The following is a 20,701-nucleotide window of genomic DNA, read 5'->3' on the forward strand; positions in this document are numbered from 1 at the left end:
AGTGCGGCGCAACGAGTTTTTGGGGTGCGTGCAACGTTTGTGCATTTTATATTGCGGTTCTGCGTCTGTTGACTTACTTGCAGCACTGTGAGAGCCGAGCACTTTCTGTTTGCCTCTCTGTGGCGGCTTCCGTTGCTTTTTTTGTTTCTTAATTATTTTTATATATATTTTGGCCAAGAGAATGGCTCCCTCTCTCCCCGGAGAAGTTTTATATCTCAGCTGCTTCTCTGGTGATGGAATGAAGCGATAAAGCTGTCTGGAAAGTTTCCATCTCTTTCGCTTTTCTTTCTTTCTCTGTTGCATCTTTTCGTTCGTTGAGTTTTCCTTCGGTCGAGGATTGTCTGGGGGCTGTCAATGATATACACGGGATACACGGGATACTCGGGGGCTCAGGGATAAACTTTTGGCGGAGTCATGTTCGGCCGATAAGCCGCCGAAGAGAAAGGCTCTACGACACATGTAAATCGCTGGGATCAAGTATTCCGCACACAAACCGCATTTCATGTGAGTCCTGCCTCTGGCCACGTGAATTGTTTTAGCTCAAAATCAAACCCCTTCTCCCCCCCCTTTGGCACACGTGCGCCCAGCCAAGGATTCGACATTCGAAAGCCTTCCTCCGACATTTACTTACGCATGATTCGGCTTTTCTTTTTGTCGATGATTGACATACTCTTTCCATTATTTGCCATATCCCCCGATACACACACAAAAAACCATAACAAAAATCTGCTCTCCGCCCATTTTGGTGTAACCCTCGGCAAAAAAAATTATAGGCGATTATGCGACCCCCGACCCCCGACCGGCATGGCGGCAGGGAGGCAGCAGCTGATGCCGATGGCCCAAGGATAAGGTTCTTTCTGCCATTTCCTTTCATTGAATTAGGTTATTGTTGCCAATGCAAAAAGTGCCCCGTGCCCCGTGCCCCGTCACCGCCTTCTGCATTTGTCACACGAGGGAAAGAGCGAGAGAGAGGGAGGAACCTTTGAAGGTAGGCCTTGGGTTTGGGGGTTACTTCCACTGGCATTGCGAGGGGTAGTTTTCGTTGTAAAGGTATTTATATGGTTTGTTGGATTTCGATGGATTTGAGGCACATGCTTCATTAGAGCGGGAGAAAGTCTGTTGCTACAGTGCGTTTCAATGCAGGAAAGCCAGCGTCTGAGTCTGACTGACAGCCAAAGCCAATCAAAAAGATAGCCATCATTCTTTTGAGGCTAAAGATAGTTTGATAGCTTACTGCCACTGAAACGCACTGTACACACATGCAAATGGGCATCAGCTAGGGGTAGGGGTAGGGGGTAGGCGTAAACTCACCATCTTCCAGGGTGCGTGCAATCCGCGAGTTCGACGGCTTCCCCTCCACGGACTTGTAGAAGGGCACAATGAAAAATTCATACAGCGTATACTGGACGAGCCCCGTGAGGGTGCAGGAGGAGGCGCCGCCGCCATTGAGTATCGTCAGCATGCGATATTTGGTGCTCAGGGCCGCACTCGATGGCTGCTGCTGCTGCTGCTGTGGATTGTGGGTCTCGCCATCACGTTTCCCGGCAGCGGCAATATTTGGCTTTGTCGAAATCAATGCCGATGCCGATGTGGATGCCGAGGCCGTGGCGGAGGTTGGGCCTAGCAGCGGATTGCTGTTGGTGGATACCGGAGCCGGATTGTTGACTATTGGATTTGGCAACTGACGCGCATAGACATAGAAGCCCTCGACGTATTTGCCATTGATGATCTGCATGGAGAATGAGGTGACGATGAGGTGGGGGATTAGGCAAAGGGTGGTGGGGGGATTACTTACATGCCAAGTGAGCTTCATGCTGGTGGAGTCCACCACACTGGCGTTGCTCAGTTCCACCACATCGCCGGACAGGAGACTGGCCCGAGCCTCGCTCAAGTCGAGGCCGCTGTTGAAGTACCGCTAAAGACGGAAGAAGGCAAGGATTAGAGCCGCGGCTCTACTTGGATAGAAAAAACAACTTACCGTTCCCACAGCAATCGGCTCCGACATGGGACTGGGCAGCGAGAGGCCATGCGAGTTCTCTGCGCGAATCAGGAAAAAGTAATTGACGCCCGGCACGAGGCCCGACTGGGTGTACGTGGTGTTCTGGACCCTGGTGGCCACCGCCACCCAGCCGTCGGTCTCGTTCTTGCCGAACATTTCAATCACATAGCCGACGAGGCTGGAGCCGCCCACCTTGTTGCTCCTCGTCCAGCTGAGGGTCACCGAGTCCTCGCCCTTCTCCACCAGCTGGGGCTTGCCCGGCGGGCCCGGGTACGTGGAGAGCTCTGGGGCCCGGTAGAACTTGATGTTGGGATTGGTGGGGGTGTCCAGCCGCAGGTAGCCGCTCCACGAGGACTTGCCGTTCCGGTTGCTGGCCACACAGGTGTACAGGCCCTCGTCCTCGTGGCGCTGCAGATCGGAGATGGTCAGGGCGCCGGCCTCCGTGAGGTTCCTTCGCTCGTGCTCCTGCACGTCGATGGGTATGCCGTCCAGATACCAGGAGATCTGCGGCACTGGCGTGCCCAGCGTGCGGCAGGGCAGCACCACAATCGATTTCACGGGCAGCGTCTGGTTGACGGGTCCCTGCTCGATGATGGGCGGCGGCAGCTCGAACTGGGTGTCCACCGAGACCACCGTCCGGCTGCTGACGCTGCCCACGGCATTGAGGGCATTGCAGACCACAACCTTGCCGGAATCCTCGCGGGCAAACCGGGTGATGGCCAGCACCGAACGACCCTCGGGGGTGAGGGTCACCTCCAGACGACCGTCCTTGTAGCCGGGCAGCAGGAGGGAGCTGTTGCCCTCCACCGACCAGTAGAGCGTCGGCCGGGGATGGCCGGTGGCCTGGCACTCGAACAGCACTTCATCGCCGATCTCCACCAGTTGATTCTTGGGGCGTATCACAAACTTGGGCGGGGCTGCCAAATGTAACGGGGAAATGGAAAATGGAGTGTGGGTGTGTGTCCGGTTAGCTCTTGAGTCAATCCGTAGCTTTCAGGCAATTAACTTACCGTGAACGGTGAGGATGCCCGTGGCCGTAATTGAGCCGACCGCATTGTCCGCCTCGCAACTGTACTCGCCCATGTCCTCCAGCGTGACGTCGTCCAGCTTCAGACTCCGGTCCTCAAGTACGTGCACACGACCTGAACAGACAGTCGGAGAGTGTGGGTTAGTCGAAGAAGAACTCATGTGTGGCCCCCGCCACCCCCAGAAGGAAAAACAAACTGAAACTTTTGCCTGGTCCCCTTTCTACTTCGTTAGTAGTTCAAGTAGCGTAAAAATGGCCAGGAACACAGCCAACCCAGCAGCCAAATAACCGCAGCAAAGTAAGCCAAGACATAGACATAGACATAGACAGCTCTCAGGCGCCCAGGCTCTACCTCTGAGGCAGGGATGTGTGCTCTCAAAGGAGGAGGTCTCTGATTCTGAGCACCTTTTGTGGTTTTTCTTACAATAAACAAAGACCGGGCTCTCTCTGTGCTTTCTTTTTGGTTGGTTGACTGCGAAATAGGTTTTAAATGTGGGATGCCCCCCCCCATGAGGTCTCTTCCCGGCCACTGTGCCAATTGTTTGCTTAACAAAAGTTTAGGACAACAACCGAGGCCACCAGGCCCTGCTCTGCCTTCTGTGGCAGGTTTTATGCTATTTTTCTTTGAGGTCTTTAAAGAAGCGTAAACTAGCTTCTGTTGGTGGCCTGGGCTTTCTTTCCACCCCCCCCTGCAGGGGTTAGTTGCACTCCTTTTAGAGAGAGGTTGACTGAATGAGTGTCGAGGAGTCGCCCGTCTGTCTGTCTGAAGGACAACATTGCAACAGTCGAGTGTTGTGCAAGCAAAATTGTTGATTGCTGCCAACAGAGATTGGCAATTAACGGAATTAAAAGTTACAGTTGTGTTTGCCCAGTGCTCAGGGGGGTGGGTGAGTGGCAGAGGCGTGGGGGGGTGGGGGGTTGCCTCAGGGGCCACAACCGCACAACCCCCAAACCAAAAAACCGAAACTAGCAACAACAACAAGCACAACAACCTAGAACTGCACTGTGGCGGTGCTGTAGGTGTTTTCTACACTGAGAGAAATGGCGGGGCACGAGTTCAGGGCAAACCTTTGTAATGGCAGGAAATTAAAGGCTACAGGGACTCGTGGATCCTCTTTTATGTATCGTATAGTAAAGGTTATGCCTTTCTCTCAGTGCATTTCCCTTATACACTGCCAATTGGCCAACACGAAAAGCCACAGGCCAAAGCAACCGCATAAACTAACTTTTTGTTCTGCTTTCTGCTTTCTGCTCTCTGTTTCTATTTCTGTGTGCAACTCCCGACTCCACTCGAGCGGGTGGGGTAAACAAAAAGCTTTAATTTCATTTGAAATTGCGGCTCCTGTATGTGTGAATAACTGCCCCAGAAACGGGCAGAAAGTAACATGGCTGGCCGAGCATTTCCGGTTAATTGAACCCCGAGAGAGAAAAACTTACGCAGAGGCATATTGCCGCCGGAGGCGGTGCGCCGCCAAAGGACATCCGGCAGGGGATCGCCGCCAATGCGACACTGAAACACCACGGAACTGCCCACGACGGCCGTTTGGTTCTGCGGTCCACGAATGAGGAAGGGCCGCACTGCAAGACGAGAGAAGCAAAGATTGATATGTATCTGTATCTGTATCTGTGGAAAGTTGCTCGAGGGGAAATACTTACCATGAACCTTGAGAAAAGCCGTGGCCGACTCCCTGGTGCCCACCACGTTCTTCACGACGCACTGGTAGCGACCATCGTCCGATTGGCGGGAATCCTGAATCGCCAGATTGCCTCCATCGACAATGCGAATACGCTTGTTGCCGGCACTCAGATTGAGGGTCTGTCCGTTCTTGCGCCACGAGATTTGCGGCTCCGGAGAGCCACGCGGGGCACCGCATTCCATCAGGGCCACTTCGCCCTGGGCCACTCGAGTATTTTGCGGCTCCAAACGGAATTCATCGCGAAGAACTATGGAACAGAGAGTGAAAGAGGAGAAAAGTGGAGAAATGTCAGTGTGGGAGATAGGAGGAGTTGCCCTAAAGTAATGGCTTTGATTGATTCAATATTAATAACTGTCAGGTGAATGGCAGCGAGAGAGAGAGAGAGCTGGACCCGGTCCCGGAGCCGGCTATGCGCTCCTACATATTTTATAAGCCATCCATCCACCGCTCAATATGCCAATAAAAGCTTGGTAATGATGCCCAGGTTTAAGGCTTTGAGCGGACACACAGCTCTCGCAACAGCCAACAGAAATATTAATAAGCTTTGGCATTTGCAATGCGTACTTTTATTTATTCCGCATTTTCCACCGGTCCACTCTTCTACGGGTTCGGTTCGCTTTTATTGAGGGAAAATGCGATGTACAAAATGTACAAAATGTGAAATGCAAAATGCACTTCAATAAACGCATAATGCGCTCCACTGAACGCCAAAGGCAACGGCAAGAGCGTACCGTGCCCCCATAAAAAAACATAAAAACACTCAATGCCAGAGAGATTCTGACTTTGCCGACCCAAGGAGGTGCATCCCCTGCCCCTGCCCCGCCCCCCATCAAAAGTGGTCAAGTTTTATGGCTTTAAGCATCACTGAAATTCAATCGAAATCCCCATTATGCTTTTGCCCAATTAATTAATACCGACTACTCCTTTTCCGCCACTCAAAACTGGCGCAGAGCCCCCCCCCCCTCTATGGGCCACCTCTCTCATGAGTTGGCTATCGATTACGGACTACGGAAGCAGCTCTGCGTTTTCTCTTTATTTTATTTAACTTCATTTCATTTTTTTAATTAGAAAGCCAATAGCTGTGAATGCAGCTGCCTGGCACGTTGGGGGTACGTTTCGTGAAATGCAACCCTCCAATTAGCTCTGAAATTTTTGCTTCGTTTAGGCGATCCATCAGTGTCGTTTTGGAGGAAGTCGACATGCCATTCATCAGACTGGACAAGACTTCTTGAAATGTAGCCATTTTTGGGGTGATTTTCGTGTGGATAACCTACTCTAAATGGGATTGAAACGGTTAACCTACGAAGGATTTGAATGAAACTCCAGGATTTGGTGGGAAATCTATCTACAAAAGTAGGTGTTGAGGAGGGTTCTCCATATTCCAAAGGAATATCCAAGTAATCTTTGAAATTTAATCAAATTTTAATTTTTAAAAGACATTCCTGAAACAATTGTTTCCCTTTGCCATTCCTTACTTTTAATAGAGTCTTTTCGATTGATAATACTTACATGCCACTTGCAATGTTGCATTCCTGGAGCGTGCCACACCGAACTCGTTCTTGGCCTGGCACCAATATGTGCCCGCGTCGCTCTCCCTGCGTGAGTGGATGACCTTTTTTGGGGTAGAAACGAGAGATTATTAGATACACGAGTTAAAAGATTTAAGTAGTTTTTAGGCCAGGGCTTAGGGCCGGGCCGGGCCGGGCCACGTGTCAGATCAAAAAGTCTCAAAATTGCTCATCCGAAATCAAATAAAAGTGAAACGTGCCTCGGACTCAACCCAAAACAGAGCTCTTCCTGTTGTCCAGTCTGCGTATACGCAATTTAATTTAATTAAAAAATACATCCAAACATTGAAGAGGAGGCACATACTCCAGCCGAGGGCCCATGGGGGTTTGGGGGCCTTAATCACTGGGCCACTTCAATTTTAATTGGCAACAAAGATGTACTCCGGATGGGGTTGACTTTCGGGAGACATGCCCCAGCAGAAAATACAAATAAATTGCCTGGACTTGAGATGAACTGTAATTCGTGGGTGTGGCATGCCCGACACTGCCCTAATTTATGAATATTTGACTTTAAATTTGAATGAAATTCACTCGAATGATTCACTCGTCCATTAATAATTTTTGGAAAAACATACAGCACAAAAAATGTACTGCATTTAATGAAAATTTCATGGGGAGTGTGAGTGGGACGGGGGAGGGGGTACGACGAGTAGGAATTTAATATAAACAGAGTCCGAGGATATTGCAATGTCTGCACACCCTTTCTGGCCTTTTTGGGGGGTTGGGCTCCTGAGAAGGAGTCTCGTTAGCAGAAATTGCGAAATGTGCACGCACGAAATGATATTGGGGCGGGGGCGGGGGGGCAGGGGGCTGGGGGCTGTCGTCTAACCCCCAAAGCAGCAACAAAAAACAACAATCTTTTGTTTGTTCATCAGGCTGTTTTCCGTATCGACTGGAGGAGAATGCAACCAGACGGAAGCCCGTAAAATAATATCGGACTGAAGATACAACGCCGCACGAAGCACAAAAAAAAAAAAACAGAAAGAGAACTGTTTATGCACAAATGTTGCGTTTCACATGAGGCAGGAGAGGCAGGCAGGGAGGCCTCAATGATTGGCATGGGTTCCCAGGAACCCAATAAAGGAATTGCAACTCCTTAACCCCCTCCCTTTGCCACGGCTGTAGCCTCTTGCAACGACAGCTGTAAGGCCCTGTAATGATAGAGGAGAAGGAGTCGACTCCGATGCGTACCTTGAGAAAGAATAAGCCACCCGCGGGCAGCATCATGCGATGGGAGCCCGCATCCGTCTTCAGTTCGCGTCCATCCTTGTACCATTGTATGGTTGGTGTTGGATTGCCTTCGGCTTTGCAATTAAACGTAAATGGATCATTTTTTGGCACCGTCGTGTCCATGGGATGCTCGATGATGCGTGGATTTTCACCTGGAATAAAGAAAACGTGTTATTTCATTGTTGTCAGGGAAAAGGGAAACGGTAAAAAGGGAAATCTTGTCTTTCAGTAACCCTACACTCGAGACAGCCACTTGAGAGCGGGAACGAGAGCACCCCTGGATCCTAGAGTGTTCTAATATTTCATGCTCAAGAGCGTGCATCCCACAGAGCGGATGGTAGCCGGCACATGTGTGATCTAAGGATCTAAGGATCTCTGGGGATTTACCGAAAAAAAAAGAGATTCATCTTTCGACGGCCAAACAAGTTTTGTCACTTAATGCGGCGGCAATTAAGGGGCCATTAATGGGAGGACCCCCCCTGAAGCTAGGGAAAATCCAAGCAGAAATTATGTTAAACAGAAGAGAATTTCACTCGAGGCTCCTCTCAAATTCAATTAACTGCATGAAAATATTTGTGCGCCCAGAGCAGAGCAGAGCAGAGCTGGGCAGTGGAGAAGCGAGACCTAACTAAAGACCAAACATAAATTTGTGTCTGTCGATAAGGATGAGAGACAAAGGACAACGCTAGATAAACTTTATTAAAAGCAGCAGCAGAAGCACCAGAAGGACCCAAAGAGAAAGCACGACGAGAACAAATGGAACCGAACAGAACAGAACAGAACAGTCGGGGAACAGCTGAAATGTAATTACGAAAAGCGCTTAAAGGTGAAAAATGTGTGTGCGAGAGAGAGACAAAGAGAAGAGTGGACACCAGAGAGTGTGGTGCGGTGTGGGGGGGGGGAGTGTCTCGGTTGTGGTGTGATGGAGCCAGGTTAGTAACATCATTCAGCCGGAAATTAAGTTTTCCAGATTTATTGAAAGCGGATAGTAATGAGAGCTCTCAGAGGATGAGAGCTGGCCGAGAGTAAAGACCAGGCAGAGATGGAGATGAGAAAAGTCACTGAATAAATCACTGGAGTGGTGCCATCGATGGGATTTGAAGAGTAGCTAATATAAGGATAGATAAGTTGGGTTTTTAAGGGAGAACAACTGTTGGAAAGTGTATCTTTGTATCTAGCAAGGCATTACCCTAACATCTTTGAAGTAACTGTAACACGAGCTGCTCTAAGCACCCCCCAAAAGTGTGACCTTTATGCAAATGGCATACCATCGTGACATTGTTATCACTATGGGAGATCACCCACCATTCAGTGATTTCGGTGATTTCTGACTCATGCCAGCTCCCTTCCATTTGCAGCAAAAATGATGAAATTTGTCAATTGTGTTTTAGCCAAAGAGTGAAACAGATACTGGTACAAAAAACAGTGAAAGACAACAACAGGAATAGTCGGACATTTGTCAATTGTTGTTGCTGCTGCTGTGCTTTTGATGTTGTTGCTGCTGCTGCAATTGCCACCAAAGCAAGCAGTCTTTTGTTGTGTGCGAAACAGCAAGAGAGAGAGAGAGAGAGAGAGAGAGAGAGAGAGAGAGAGAGAGAGAGGCGCCATTGAGCCATTGTCTGATTGTCTGATTTTGGCCATGTCCAAAGAGAAGCCATTGTGCCGGCTTCCCCTTTGTTTTGATGGTCCGTTGCCATGGTCACACTCTTGTGTGTGCTAATTTAAATGACGAAATACTTGAATAGTTCCACCGCCATGACGACGCACTGCTTATTAAAAAGGGCTACCCGATGCACTAAACAGAGGTCTCCCATCCCATCCGTCTTCATCAGCAGCACAAAAAATACAGATTTCCATCTCTCTTTATTTTGTGGAAACCACCTGAAAGAATTTTTCTTTGCCAACTAACAAAATATTTAATTAAGCAAAAATCTGTCGGACGGAGAGTAAACATTTACACATAAAGCAAACGGAAAACCACACGGAAAAGCCAAGAGAATGAAAGAGCGAGAACGGAAAGGGGAAGGGGAAAGAGAACTTCGATAAGCCAGCAGGCGGGAGGGCAGGCGGGCAAGCAGGGAAATGCAGTCAAACCCCAAAGGGAAAAAACAAATCAGGTAAAATGAAATATGTAAACTTTGCTGCAAGAATTTTCCACACGCACTGCAACAACGAGCTGGAGATAGAGAGAGAGAGAGAGAGATGCAGATGGAAAAGTTGAGGTTTTTTCCATATTAAGTAATATGTAAAAATGCAAAAACAAAAGGGGAATTTCTGGAGAGAAACTTTGACAGGCAGCATCGGGAATGGAGAAGAACAGCAAAAAACAGTAGAGCCCTGAGCGGCGGATGAGGAAGCCGGCTCAGGCTGGTTCTGCTCGTATGACACTAGGAACTAAGGCTACAAATTCGCACCCCACTTTCATTTCAGTAAAGCCACCGCTTGATTGATGGATTTGATTGAAGCCTAAGCTAGTCTCTATATATGGCTGTATAATTCCCACTCTCCCGCCAGTGCTAGTGTCACACAAGCAGGCCCTGCTCGTCTCTCTCTATTCTGCACTTAATTACGCTCATTTGGCATGTGCTCTCTTCATTTGTGTGTCGTGTGCGTGCGAGTCGTACCTGCGTGTGTGAGGGTGGGTGCGGTGTTCGGGGCAATTTATGCATGCATTTCGTGTAAGCAAAGAGCAAAAGGGAACGCGGGAGAGGGAAATGTTAAAGAAGTCTTGAGTAAATAAACAGCAGCGGCAGAGCAGCGGCAGAGCAGCAGCAAAAAGTGCTGCTGGCGTTGAAAGCATGCAAGCAGTGCACCTAAGCAAATATACATGCCAGCAGAGAGGGAGAGGGTGAGAGAGTGCAGAACTCATAATGCACCCACTAACGTGTTGGATGGGGCGGGGAGGGGGGAATGGCAGCTTGCGGGAGAAACAACAATAACAACAGGAAATGCATTTCTGTTGTTGTTTTTGCTGTTAAGAAATCTGTTGGAGATGCTGCTGCTCACGGTCTCTCTTTCGCTCTCGGTTGCTTTTCTTGTCTTATCGCATTCTACCCTTTACAGAGGGTATTATAGTTCTTGGGCTGCACATATTCTTGATCAGAATACATCTATATACTCCTCTTTATATATAATTCTCCCTTGGGTACGATCTTTTTAGGGTATCTACCGCTTCGTCTGCTTAAAGCCCGGCTTCATTTCTTGTTTCTCTTGCTTGCTGCTGTTGTTGTTCTTGCGTTTTGTTGTTCCTTATGTTGTATGTTTGTCTAACATAAGCATAAACGAAACTGTGTATCCCAGAAGCAATAACATCTGCCCGGCCGCTGCTGTGCTGTCGATATGCCTGCCACCACTTCTGTGGCTGCCACTGTGGCGGTGGGGCTCTGCTGTTGCATTTCTGCTAATTTGCTGTTGTCGTTGTTTGACTTTCGGAGGGAGTCTAGTAGGTGCTAAAACAGTGACGACTCGAAGTTCTCAGCATCTCAGTTCTTATGCCAATATGCAGCATTATTAGCATGTCAACAACAACAGTACACAGTGACAAAAACAATAAGAGAGAGAGAGAGAGAGAGAGAGAGAGAAAGACTATCAAATACCCCGTCCAGGTCAGAGAGAGAGCCAGATATGCCTGGCTACCCCACGAGTAGCGGGGTACAAAAAATCACAACTTTCCCGAAAACAGACGGCAACATTAAACGTGTAACCCGGAGGCCCGGGCCTGGGCCTGGGCCTGTCCGGGCCTGTACGATGGGAGCCTGCTGCTCAAAATGCATATGCAAATAACTTGGGCAATTTCTCCGCCTCTGCGTGCCCCCCGCCCCCCACCCAAATTGTTTTGGCACCCACAAGACAGACAACACAGCACACGAGGGGCAGGCAGGGGATGGTATGCGATGCAGACAGGTGCAGTTTGCTGGAAAACCATCATCATGTATGCTAAATGTCTTTAGGTAATTGAATATACATAAATGTATGAGAGATATACGGGACTCGACAGTCCCGGAATACATAGCTACTGCCCAAGGAGGAGGCATCATGCCCTTATCCAATCTACATTATTCCTTAAATTCTAATTTTCACTTTGATCCAAATCACCCTTCAATATCTCAATCCTTTCAAACCGATTTTCCATTAACCAAATTATTCAATTCCATTTAAATCTTTTACTGATTTAAATCCTAGCCCTCTTCAGAAAGTAAAAGTTTACTCATTTTTCCTCTTTGCCTGTTCCAAAAATGTCAAATTCTGGCAGTCAGAGAGTCGGAGAGTTCTGCTGGCAACTTTTCTGTTGCCACATTTTTCTACGAGTATTTTCGCCCGCATTTATGACGATGGGGAAAGCGACAGGTCGGAAAGCTCTCCCCCATTCAAGGACTGTGACTGTGTGAAGTAACTGTGGGGGCAACGGGGGCGGGGCGGTGGACTGTTAAAAAATTAACAGAGCTTGAGCTGTTGTTGTTGTTGTTGTTCAAGTGCCATTTTGATATTCGTTGTGCTCTTTTATTCCTGTTTCCCGTTCTCTATGCCAATCGTATTTCGGTTCTCTAGTACTGTCCCATTGTATACCCTATATTCTAGGCCCTGGAACCCATTTAGATATGCAGAAACTACTTTTCGAATGAACAATCCTCGACTGTTAGAACGTATAGCACCCACAGTTTATCAGATATAATATTCATATTTTATAGGATTGGTTATTGACATATTATCTACCTAAATTACAAAATTCATTGCGATCGCTCCAAAACTAGGGGCTCTCAGGGTCTGTGCAACCCCTAGTCCAAAGATATCGACTCTGGAACCTCCCATTGGTTTCTGTTGTTATTGCAATCGGCTTCAACATGGCAACAGAGAAAACTCGACCATAATTTATAAGCTTTTAGTGCAGCGCGACTTCTGCAGGACAACAACAGGAGCAGAGCAGAGCAAAGCAATAGCAAAGTTTTTTGATTTGCCGCCAGATGATGGAGGTTGCTGCTGTCTCTATCGCTGCTTATTTATTTATGCTGAAATGTTTAATTTTTAATGTGCATGCAACTTGGGGCAAAAGCAAAGCGGAAAGGGTTCCCTCCCACCCCCACCCTCACCCCAACCCCAACCCCTATGGGAGCCGGGGGGTTGGCCTGTCTGAAAGCTTGAGGAGTTTGTAAGCCTTTTGCACAACTTTTGCCACTTAAGCTTTTGTACGAGTAAATATGAATGATGTGCGGGGAGGGGGGGCGGGCAGGTCCCCCCCAGTGGCTCCTGCCACTGTGTCGGTGTGTGTGAGTGTGTTGCAGGATTTGTTTTGTTGTTTTTGTGTGGAGTTAAATACGCGAAGGCGCTTATAATTCTGCCCCCGCCTCTTTTCAACTCAGTGTTGAATGGGAAAGGGTATGGCCAAGAGTCCTTTGGAATGGAGAAGAGGCGGAGCATTACTAGGAAAAGGATGGTGAATCTTAAGCTGGATAGAGGCACTATCTTTGTGGTATGTAAACAAGTTTTGGGTCTACGTCGTGGTCCTGATATGGTACTCATATCGGCGTGAGTGAGCAAAGCGAGTGAGCCTGGGGTTGGCGAGTGGGCAGCGGGCTTGCCTCCTAGTAATAGTTCTCCGAAGAAGAACATTTTCGATACTAAAGTAGATATTTACGAGTTTGCTGAGTATCAACCACAGATCGTATAACCTTTAGGTACCACAGAAGACCTCTGGAAACACTGACTATCGTTTTTGTAGCTTCTATTCTGGCTATTTACAGCTTCGTATCTGTATCTTTTGCCTATCGCTTCCACTGCCAGCTGTTGGGAGTAGCAATCCCCCACCTAGAAGTCTAGATCCCGTGACTTCCTCTGTTTTTTAGAACATCTTCAAGTCGACCAACTTCCTTTCTGCTAAAAGCGAAGGAGAAATGTGTTTTTGTTTTTATTTGTTTGCCTTTGTATTTGCGCGCCTTGCGTTTGTTCTACCCCGATTCCCCTCTTTCTTTCTTTCCCTCTCTGTATCTCTGATTGTTTGTTGTGTGTTTGCTTAGGCCCCGCGGGGTGGGGAGAGGGTGAGTAGGTAGAGGGAGAGGAGAAACAACATCCTGAAGCGGAAGCAGCCTGGTTGCCAATTATTTAAATGCTGGTATTTACCTACCAACACGGCGGATGTGGGCCAACTTGTGGGCCTCTTTACCCCCCTCCTCCCGCAGCTTTCATGATCGGGAGTCGCCGGCATAAATCATTATCACATTTATGTAACATGCCAAGAAACTTCTGAGGAGAGAGAGAGAGCGTATATTTGCCCAAAAACCGTACCCAGGGGCAGGCAATAAAAACCGCAATAAACCAACATGGGATTATGGCCCGTAATGTGAGGATTTTCAACGAGCTTCGAGCCAAACATATGACCCTCTCTCGACCCCTCTCGGGTTCCACAGATCCACTTTTATTGTTTTTGTTTTCGTTATTACAACAAAAAATGCACAAGAAATCAAAAAATCAAATAAATTATTCAAAATGTTGAAACATATTGGGAATATCTTGCGAGCAGACAAACCCTCAAGACAAACCTTTCGCATAGCCCACCCATCCCCTGGCGCCGGGCGCACTGTTCAGACCCCTCTTCCCGGTGGACTGAGTATTTGATTAGGCAAAACAAGAAGAGAGAAACCGCAGGCGCCTGCCTTGCCCCTGCTGCGATGACGAGCCATGAGAATGGGTGGCACAGTGGTGCCAGAACGGGAGAAAAACTGGGAAATGGTATATGAAAGTAGGGGAGTTGAGTCTGAAAGATGGAATCTACTTGAAGCTCTGCTAGTTTTCTTCTAACATCAAAATCCATTACCACCTTCCTTATACCCTGTGTATGGGCCCACTGTTCATCCGCTAACAAACGATTCGTCTGGCCGTCTGGAGCATTTTCCTCTCGCATTTTCAATGTCAAATTTATGCCAGAGCACGCCAGAGTCTGGCTGAGTCGCTAATGAGCCAAAACGCCCGAAGGTGCCAGCGAAAATGCTCAGACAGACCGATGTCTGGTTCCATCTTGGCTGTGCTCTTGGCTCTTGGCTCTTAGCTCTCAGCTCTTGCTTCTTGGTTCCTGCTCGTTCTATTTTATTTTTTTCGCACATTGTACGCATATTGTTAATTTGGCGCCACAGGGCATTCAGTATTCCCAGAGAGAGGGAGAGCGAGCGAGCTCCCTAGAAAAACTTTCCATTGTCTGAAGGGGCATTCCCCTCCCCCCTTCCCGTTCCCGGCATTTTTGTGCGACTTTTGCGCTGTTAATTAAATTCGACATTCGAGTCTCATACGAGTGATGTGGGGGAAACCAAAGGGAAACCACTTTCCGCCAAAGGGAATTTCATGTGGATTTCATGTGCCTCCTCTTATCAGTGGCATATCCATTCCGGCTAAAAGAAACCGCCACAAAAGAGCGTCGCCAGCTCTTATCAATAATTTCATAAATGAAAAAAACACTGAAATCCTTTTAAGGACCCAGTCCCCGTCCCCAGTCATAAATATATATGAGAGGCGCACGCAAAAAAAAAGGGCGGCGAATGGCGATCAATGTCATATTTTGTACTTCCTTTCCTTTTCGGTTTTTTTTTTCGTTTTCGTTTTATCAACTCTTTTATAGTTTATATCTTTGTTTTCTATCTGCCCGGCCCCCAGTCCTTTTGGGGCTCCATTTAAGCAAAGTGGGGTTTCAATTTTTTCTTGGTTTATCGAGAACCTGCATGGGGGTACTCTGGGTATTGGCTGGGCCTGTGGCTGGTGCTCTGATGTAACCCAAAAGTTGAACTTCAACATTGGACGCGCTTGAGGAGCCGGCTAAGAGCTATGCTAATCCAAAATCTGCATCATAATGTGAGATCATTTGTCAAAAGATGATGTGATAAACATACACGTATGATATATGATGGAGACATAATGGAAGGTGCCATGTGGGAAGGGGGATATGCTTGAGATACTCTCGACTTTTGGTTGTAGATAACTGAATAGCAGCTGATTATGGCAATGGAATGGTTAAAGTGGAAAGAGAATATACAAAATTAGGTGTTAAAGGTGGTATAACTCTTTTCTAGTTATCGAATCAATTAGATTTTTTTCTTTTAAAGATTGAAAGAGAAGAAAGAAGAGAAAAATTGATTAATATAGACCCAACAAAATGAATTTCTCCGATGAAATTGGAAACGAACATAATAATCGATTAAATGTCGATAAATTCTCGAATTACTTCGATTCATCTTTTACATTAGTTTTTCTTTTAAAAGAAGAAATTTGATTACCAAAGTCCCGAAATGGAAATTTCTCTGCTAAAATTTGATTATAAAATAACAATCGAGGAATAATCGATAACCAAAAATGACAAAAATATGGGTTTAATAGGATTTTGAGTTAATTATCGACAGAAGCTCTTAGAAAATTTTAAACTCAGACAGTAATCGGTTAATAATCGATACACATAGAGATAGAACAGTATTTATTTTTTTAGATTTTGGTGAAATTTTTGACCTTTCAGTATAGACGAAAATATGGATTTTATAAGACTTTCTTTAGCTGCAAGAAAATTGTAAACCAAGTAATCGAATTATCGAAACATATCTTTTAGAGTTTTGATACAATTTTCGATCTTATAGCAAAGGGAAGTGCCATTGCATCATTATAAAGTTTAAAACATGCTCAAAAATATCCAGAAACTAACTAAATAGACTACAAATTCTACTGCTGTTGAAAACCTAATCGCTACTATTGATCGATACTTAATTTCATTAACTGCATACACTAATCGCATCAATGCTTCATTTACTCAACTGCACATGACATTTCAGTTCATTTCATTAAGTGCACTTCCAGAGTTGATTCCTTGGCCACACCCTCATTATTTTTATTTTTGAACAAATATGTGCCTATCCCTCGTGGGGATCTACAACCCCCGAAAGGAAAGAAAAACCTGCACCATCATGCACCCCGAGCCCTTGACTTGACCGTAATATAAATAATATCCGCCGTCCTACAGCCTGTCATTATCACCTGTCAAAAGTCCCAAACCACTTCCTAAAGTAACCGATATGCCCGGGACCCAAAAAGCGTATAATTTTTGTCAACTAAATAGAAGAAAAAACGAAGCTTGAAACGAAAAAGCCAATTAATCATTGGGTCTAATCTCTTAATTGTATTATATTTGGATTTTAATTTGGCCATTTCGTAAGCCGATTTGAACAATTTCACAGTTGGCACCGGGAAATCGAAAACCCAAAGCCCAAGACCCAAAATGCCACCAAAAACTTGAAAATTGAATCCATTTGAATGATTTAAAGCCCAATAGTTCCATAATTTGTCAGTGGAAAAAGTTACAGCGGAAATTAATTACATTTGTCATGCCCATTGACATTTCGACAAGTTTTCTATTAATTATTTTTGATAGATGTTGGAACTGTTAAAAATACAACCGAAAAAAACCGAAAAGCTCTACGAAATGTGTCAATGGATTGTCTGATTTATGACAGCGACACAGTTTCCAAAAATGCTCCACATTTTGTTTATTTTTTGAGAATTCTTTGCTCTCTCGCAGCAAGATCTCTCAGTTAGATCGTAGGCGATGGGATGTGATGTGTGTTTCCTTACCTAAAACGAAAGAGAAATACAATTTATTAGTAAATCATGTAGTGAATGGTAAATGAGGTAGTAGATTTCAAGGAAATCTCTAGATAGAGGGAAAGAGAGAAGAAAGAGAAACGAAACGGTAGCCCCCGAATTGAAAATGAAAACCAGATTCAAGTAGGGCCATAAACAATTGTCCATAAACCTCGTTTAACTGGCGGTACGGGACCAGTACGGAACCAGTACGGAACCAGTACGGAATGGGACGGACTGTCGTCTGTCGCATGTGCAGCATAAATTATGTTTTGTCGTTTTGACATCCCTGACAGATATGCATCGGAGCAGCAGCAGCAGCAGCGGCAGCGGCAGCAGCAGCTCTCTAACCCCTGAAGCCCTGAGCCCTGGTCTCTGAGCCCGGACCTGGGACTGTCCCAGCTGCCTGCCTGCCTTCTCTGCCTCCATCCTCCTTCTAGCTCAACAAAGAGATCATTATCGTGGCTGGCTAAGGGTCGCGAAGGGGGCTTCGGCTTGGGCTTGGAAAAAAAATGCTCACAGATGTCGTTTATTGAATATCGATTTACGTTGACTTCGTTAGAGAAAAACGCATGTTAAATGTAAATATGAATAAATGAGCTGAAAAACGGCAGCACAAAAAGAAATTGCCCTCCGCTTGACTATCATCATCATAAATATAAAGCCAGAGAGCCCGCAAGCCCCGATCCGAAGCCTTGAAGTGCCTGCCACTGCCCCAGCCGACTTGGAGGCTCTCAATGTCACATGTTGCATGTCCTGCCGCCGCTGCTGCTGCTGCCGACCGGGTCTAGGGCCACTCGAAGCGCGAAACTCAACACTGACCGAAAGCCGAAAGGAATTGAGGGGCAACCAGCGATGGAGAGTTCCATCAAGTGGAAGAGGAAATGCCCTATGAATGGATGCCCTATAATGGATTGAGAAATGTGATTTCCAATTCATTAAACTTCCTAAGGGTTTGTATATTTAGAGAACTCTAATGGATTGAAACTCCAGAATTGTATGCACATTTTATTCAAAATCTATCACTAATTTCCTCCGAAATGTACAAATTTAAATATATAAAGAAAGGTGTCTCCAACTCAACCACAAATCTCCAATTACAAGCAATCGCAGCATCAAATTATGATTCTATAACCCTATAAAATGTATATCGAATTTCAATGCAACCCCTTTCGATAGGGTATTCCATTCACCAGCGGAACACAAAGCCTCGACGCGGCCCTGGGCAAGATTTCCAAGTTGGATAAAGCAAAAGGCAGGACCGAACCGAAAAAATGGCAAAAAGAAGAAGAGAAGCAGAGAAGAAGGGTTGCCGTCTCTTGCGATGATTGATTTCATGCCAAAGTTGATTTCAATCAGCAATGTTTATGCAGTTTTTTCCACTCCACTCGCCACTCCACTCTTTACTCCACTCTCTGGGCTTTTTTTCTGTCGTCGTCTGCGGAATTTAGTCGCTTGGGGGTTGGCTTTTGACAAGAATTATGACACTAACCATATTTGGAGGCTCCCCAGCCTCCAAGGCGGCAGCGAGCAGGGGCTGGGTGGGGGGAGGGGGGCAGAACTGTCGTTTAATTGCCAAAAGCACATAATTATAGGGCGTACACGTTCACTGAACCTCCCATCAAAAGCCGCAAAGAGAGGAGCGACGAGAGGGGAAAAGGAAATCAAAAAGCTACTTAATAGGCTTTTTGGCACTGGACCATTGTTCGTTCTACCACTACCAGCAGCTTACGAAAATGAACACGACAACGAACGAGAAACAAAGTTAATCAAGAGCCCATGAAATCGCATTGAAAGAGAAATCAAAAAGGCACCACACAACACACGCACAAAAAACACACAAAAAACATCAGCAAATCAAAAATTCTAAGCGCTTATTATTGAGGCAGCAGCAGGCACCGACTTGATGATGATACAAATTGCTGTTATTAGAGATATGGGGGGACCTTGAGGAGCCGCAGACGCTGAGATACTTCATGAAGATACGAAGATACGAAACACTTCCATGGAAGATCGTTGTGTGGATGGGTAGGAGAGAGTACGAGCTATCGAAGCTCTTCTCTCAAAAGATACTTTATCTATTGAGATATTTAATCTGTGGAAGATCATAGTAGCAGTAGGAATTATCGTTATTAAATAGACAACAGAGCCCAAACATCATTCCACTTAAGACCCAGACCCAGATCTTTTTGGTCAGGGATTATGTTTATTAAACGATTCGATCGCAGCAAAAACTCTCGAGACTCTTCGTAAATTATGGAAATCTGAGTTAAGAACTCTTTTTACTCAAAAATATACCCTTGAAACCTTCAAAAGAACTTGAAAACACATGCAAGACACAACAACAAACCCTGTCCTTAGCTACCCTTGAGTTGTTGTCGGTGTTGGGTCATGGGGCACGGGGCACACACCCAGCAAAAACCCATTAAAACGAACCCTTATTATCCTCAACTAATGTCCAGAGTGTGCCCATGGCCCGTGGCCCATGGCACAACTGATTTAAGCTCCTTGCACACACACATACTCGCCCGAAGAAGGGCAACATTTAATAAACGTTAAAAGTAAATGTCATTAGAGGCACAGAGATGCCTGCCTGGGCTGCTCCTTTAGCACCATTCCGCGCTGACACTTGATGAGCTGTCATAACATTAGATCACAGCCCCAGCCTCAGTCCCTGCCCCAGCCTCAGTCCCTGCCCCTCATTAGTCTTGGGAAAAAGAAAACTGTTTACTCTGCTTATGATGATGAACATTAAGGGCAAAACTGGCCAACAGCAGCGCCTTTAATACAGCTTCTAAATGCACTTTAACTTGGAGGAAAAACGCTCTAATTGATTGATTGATGGATCGACTGCCGGAGGGCCAAAAGCCATATGCCAATGGTCGAAAGGTGTCAAACAAAGTTTTTCTTTTCCTTTGGGTTTTTGATTTTTTTTTAGAAACAGCTGAAATATTTATTTGACTTGTGGAAATATTTTCTGCTTTTCTTTTAATATTTCTTTCAGCTGTCAGCGAGGCGGCCTGGGGCCCTGGGCATGGGGGAAATTCGATGCGCTTAATGAAAGCGACACTTGAAGATTGGCTGGGAAATGGATTGGGAGGAGGATTGTCCCCCCTCGGAATGGAGATCTTTTTGAACTTACACATGGCCTGACTAATCATAGAATTATGAGACAATTGGTTACAGAAAACCAAGAGTCTCTATAGCTCCTAATGAAAGGAATTGTTGGCAAAGAATCACTCTGGATTGAGATGTGGGCTGAAGAAGAGCTCTCTCTCTCTCTCTCTCTCTCTCTCTCTCTCTAATATTATAGCTATATATATGCCCTGTATCCATAAGATATTCATTGTATCTATCCCACCATCCTACAAGCCTTCCAGCGATCGACAAGCGACAAACTCTTTGATTGTCTGCCTGGTTTTTCCAGGGGTTTTTCTTTTTTGCCTCGCCTCACAAATGACTTCCGCTACAGACACAAATTATAATGTAAATCGATGCAACATGAACATGAAATATAATTGAATTGAAAATGTTGCCACACACAGCAGCAGCAGCAACAATTGACAAGCGACAGGAG

General features: G+C 46.2%; 1 protein-coding gene and 1 long non-coding RNA gene across 3 annotated transcripts in view; one reads left to right on the forward strand and one right to left on the reverse strand.

Annotated features, from left to right (window-relative positions):
- Positions 1–20,701, forward strand: part of LOC117189119 — a 107,523-nt gene that overhangs the window by 10,224 nt on the left and 76,598 nt on the right. The gene's annotated exons all lie outside the window — the stretch shown is intronic.
- LOC108161525 (protein sax-3) overlaps positions 1–20,701 on the reverse strand; it is a 45,284-nt gene that overhangs the window by 8,238 nt on the left and 16,345 nt on the right. The window contains exons 2-9 of the mRNA XM_017295803.2: positions 7,483–7,673; positions 6,233–6,335; positions 4,683–4,970; positions 4,464–4,604; positions 3,010–3,141; positions 1,979–2,916; positions 1,796–1,915; positions 1,312–1,729 (exon numbers count right to left, since the gene is read on the reverse strand). Coding sequence (XP_017151292.1) covers positions 1,312–1,729; positions 1,796–1,915; positions 1,979–2,916; positions 3,010–3,141; positions 4,464–4,604; positions 4,683–4,970; positions 6,233–6,335; positions 7,483–7,673 — 2,331 coding nt within the window. The remainder of the gene's footprint in view (positions 1–1,311; positions 1,730–1,795; positions 1,916–1,978; positions 2,917–3,009; positions 3,142–4,463; positions 4,605–4,682; positions 4,971–6,232; positions 6,336–7,482; positions 7,674–20,701) is intronic.

The sequence above is a fragment of the Drosophila miranda genome, chromosome 4 (genome assembly GCF_003369915.1).
Source record: "Drosophila miranda strain MSH22 chromosome 4, D.miranda_PacBio2.1, whole genome shotgun sequence".
In the NCBI taxonomy this organism is placed as follows: domain Eukaryota; kingdom Metazoa; phylum Arthropoda; class Insecta; order Diptera; family Drosophilidae; genus Drosophila; species Drosophila miranda.